The sequence below is a fragment of the Eimeria acervulina genome, genomic scaffold (genome assembly GCF_000499425.1).
Source record: "Eimeria acervulina Houghton genomic scaffold, Eah_scaff3403, whole genome shotgun sequence".
NCBI classification, from domain to species: domain Eukaryota; phylum Apicomplexa; class Conoidasida; order Eucoccidiorida; family Eimeriidae; genus Eimeria; species Eimeria acervulina.
The window spans coordinates 139-1,653 of record NW_013547404.1 but is presented as its reverse complement, the minus strand read 5'-3'; the positions used below and the strand labels follow the sequence as shown (position 1 = coordinate 1,653).

General features: G+C 54.3%; 1 protein-coding gene across 1 annotated transcript; it reads right to left on the bottom strand.

Annotated features, from left to right (window-relative positions):
- Window positions 1-148: 148 nt before the first annotated feature.
- EAH_00068650 (hypothetical protein) lies at window positions 149-921 on the bottom strand (the record flags this gene model as incomplete). The annotated part of the gene is made up of 3 exons (XM_013392214.1): window positions 149-172; window positions 499-615; window positions 813-921. Coding segments are annotated over 3 exons (250 nt in total), but the record flags the coding sequence as incomplete, so codon positions are not given.
- Between the last annotated feature and the right edge of the window lie 594 nt (window positions 922-1,515).

The window sequence follows — 1,515 nt, the reverse complement described above, 5'->3', positions numbered from 1 at the left end:
GTCAGCCAAGCAGGTTCGTGTCACCTTGCTTTCCTGCGTACCCCCTGTATGACCGTGTGCAATATGAGCTGTGCTGTTCTGTCTAGTGTGTAACCAACCAGTCGTACGCAGCATCCCTTCGCTACCACACATGCACGCAAACGCTTGCTCAAACGTATCCCGAGATGCCTTCCTACGCACAAAATCGCACAGCGCTCAACCTACACAACGTTTGGATACGGGCCTACTGCCCTACCAGGAAACCCCCTCCCGCCGCTTGAGCCGAAGCAAAGAAGCCAACATAGCGTCGAGATGGCCGACCTGTCGATATTTCAACAAAGGGTTGCATCTAACGCCATACGCAACATGTTCAACACCCACGCAACACGCGATTGCGAATGTGGCGTTAGCACCAGCCCTAAAGTTCGCAGCTGTTTACCTTTAGCGTCATCGCCCCTCTCATCAGGGGGGCACGCTGACCAGCGTACTCAAGTACTACGGCACAGATGCATGCCTCACCAGATGGGAAGCACAGCAAATCGCTCCTTTCACATTTTCCTGCGGCTCACCCCGAGGGCAGCCAGTGCTCTGAAACACTCCCAGTGGCACCCACGGACATGCGCGAGGTTCTGCACACTAGCGACGAAGCAAAACGCGCAACCCAACCAGTATTCCACCTCAAAATGTCCGCTCGTCCATTTCTAAGGGCGAGCAACCCTTGGAGCGTCATGCGCACTGCCGGCCCCTGCGTTCCTAAAGGCACTCCAGCATTGGGGTGCTTTCCACTATGCTGAGCCTCTGTTCAGTGCTTGGAAGCATGATTTTCTTCTCACCGATACATGGGCACCCTGCAGAGGAGCAGGATGGCCCTGGCCAGCTTCGCGTGAGCCATAGGCCCAACGCACTTCCTGCGGCGTGTTGCCAACGCTCCACTCAAAGCAACTGAATACCCCACTTCCCTACATCCGCACATGCTTCAAGCCCGACGCACTTCGTCCTCTTGCAAGTTGCTCACCCAGCCGTGCGCGACAAGCCTTCATCGCACCTTCCTCAACCAGCGTATTAACAAAAAGAGGACGTTGTCGCCAGTTTTTGCCTCTGTGGCACATGCGCTGTTCAATACTTGCCGTAGTGCAGGCGACAGCGTACACGACCCCTCACGCAGCCTGCTCTGCTGAATGCGCTGATGTTAAATACCGCTGCTGCGCCGTGTCGCCACAACAGCATGTACACGACTTGTTCGTTGACGTGCTTGGTGGGTTGACTGTTTCGCAAGAACATGTCTCTGCCTATCTTTTCCCCAGCCATTCGGTGAAAGACCCACCAACTGTTCCGCAAGCTCAGACGCATCATGCAAATAATGTAAAAGTCACCCAAGCGCCAGGCGTTTTACGAGCATCCACCCTGATATTTCCACTTCAAACTCTACACAGCTGCTATTCCGTTTTTTTTCACAAGCAGCAGCACACCCCCATCAGCTCAACGCGTATTAGCAGTGCCTCGGTCAACAGGTTCAATGACGAACAGCATTTGATT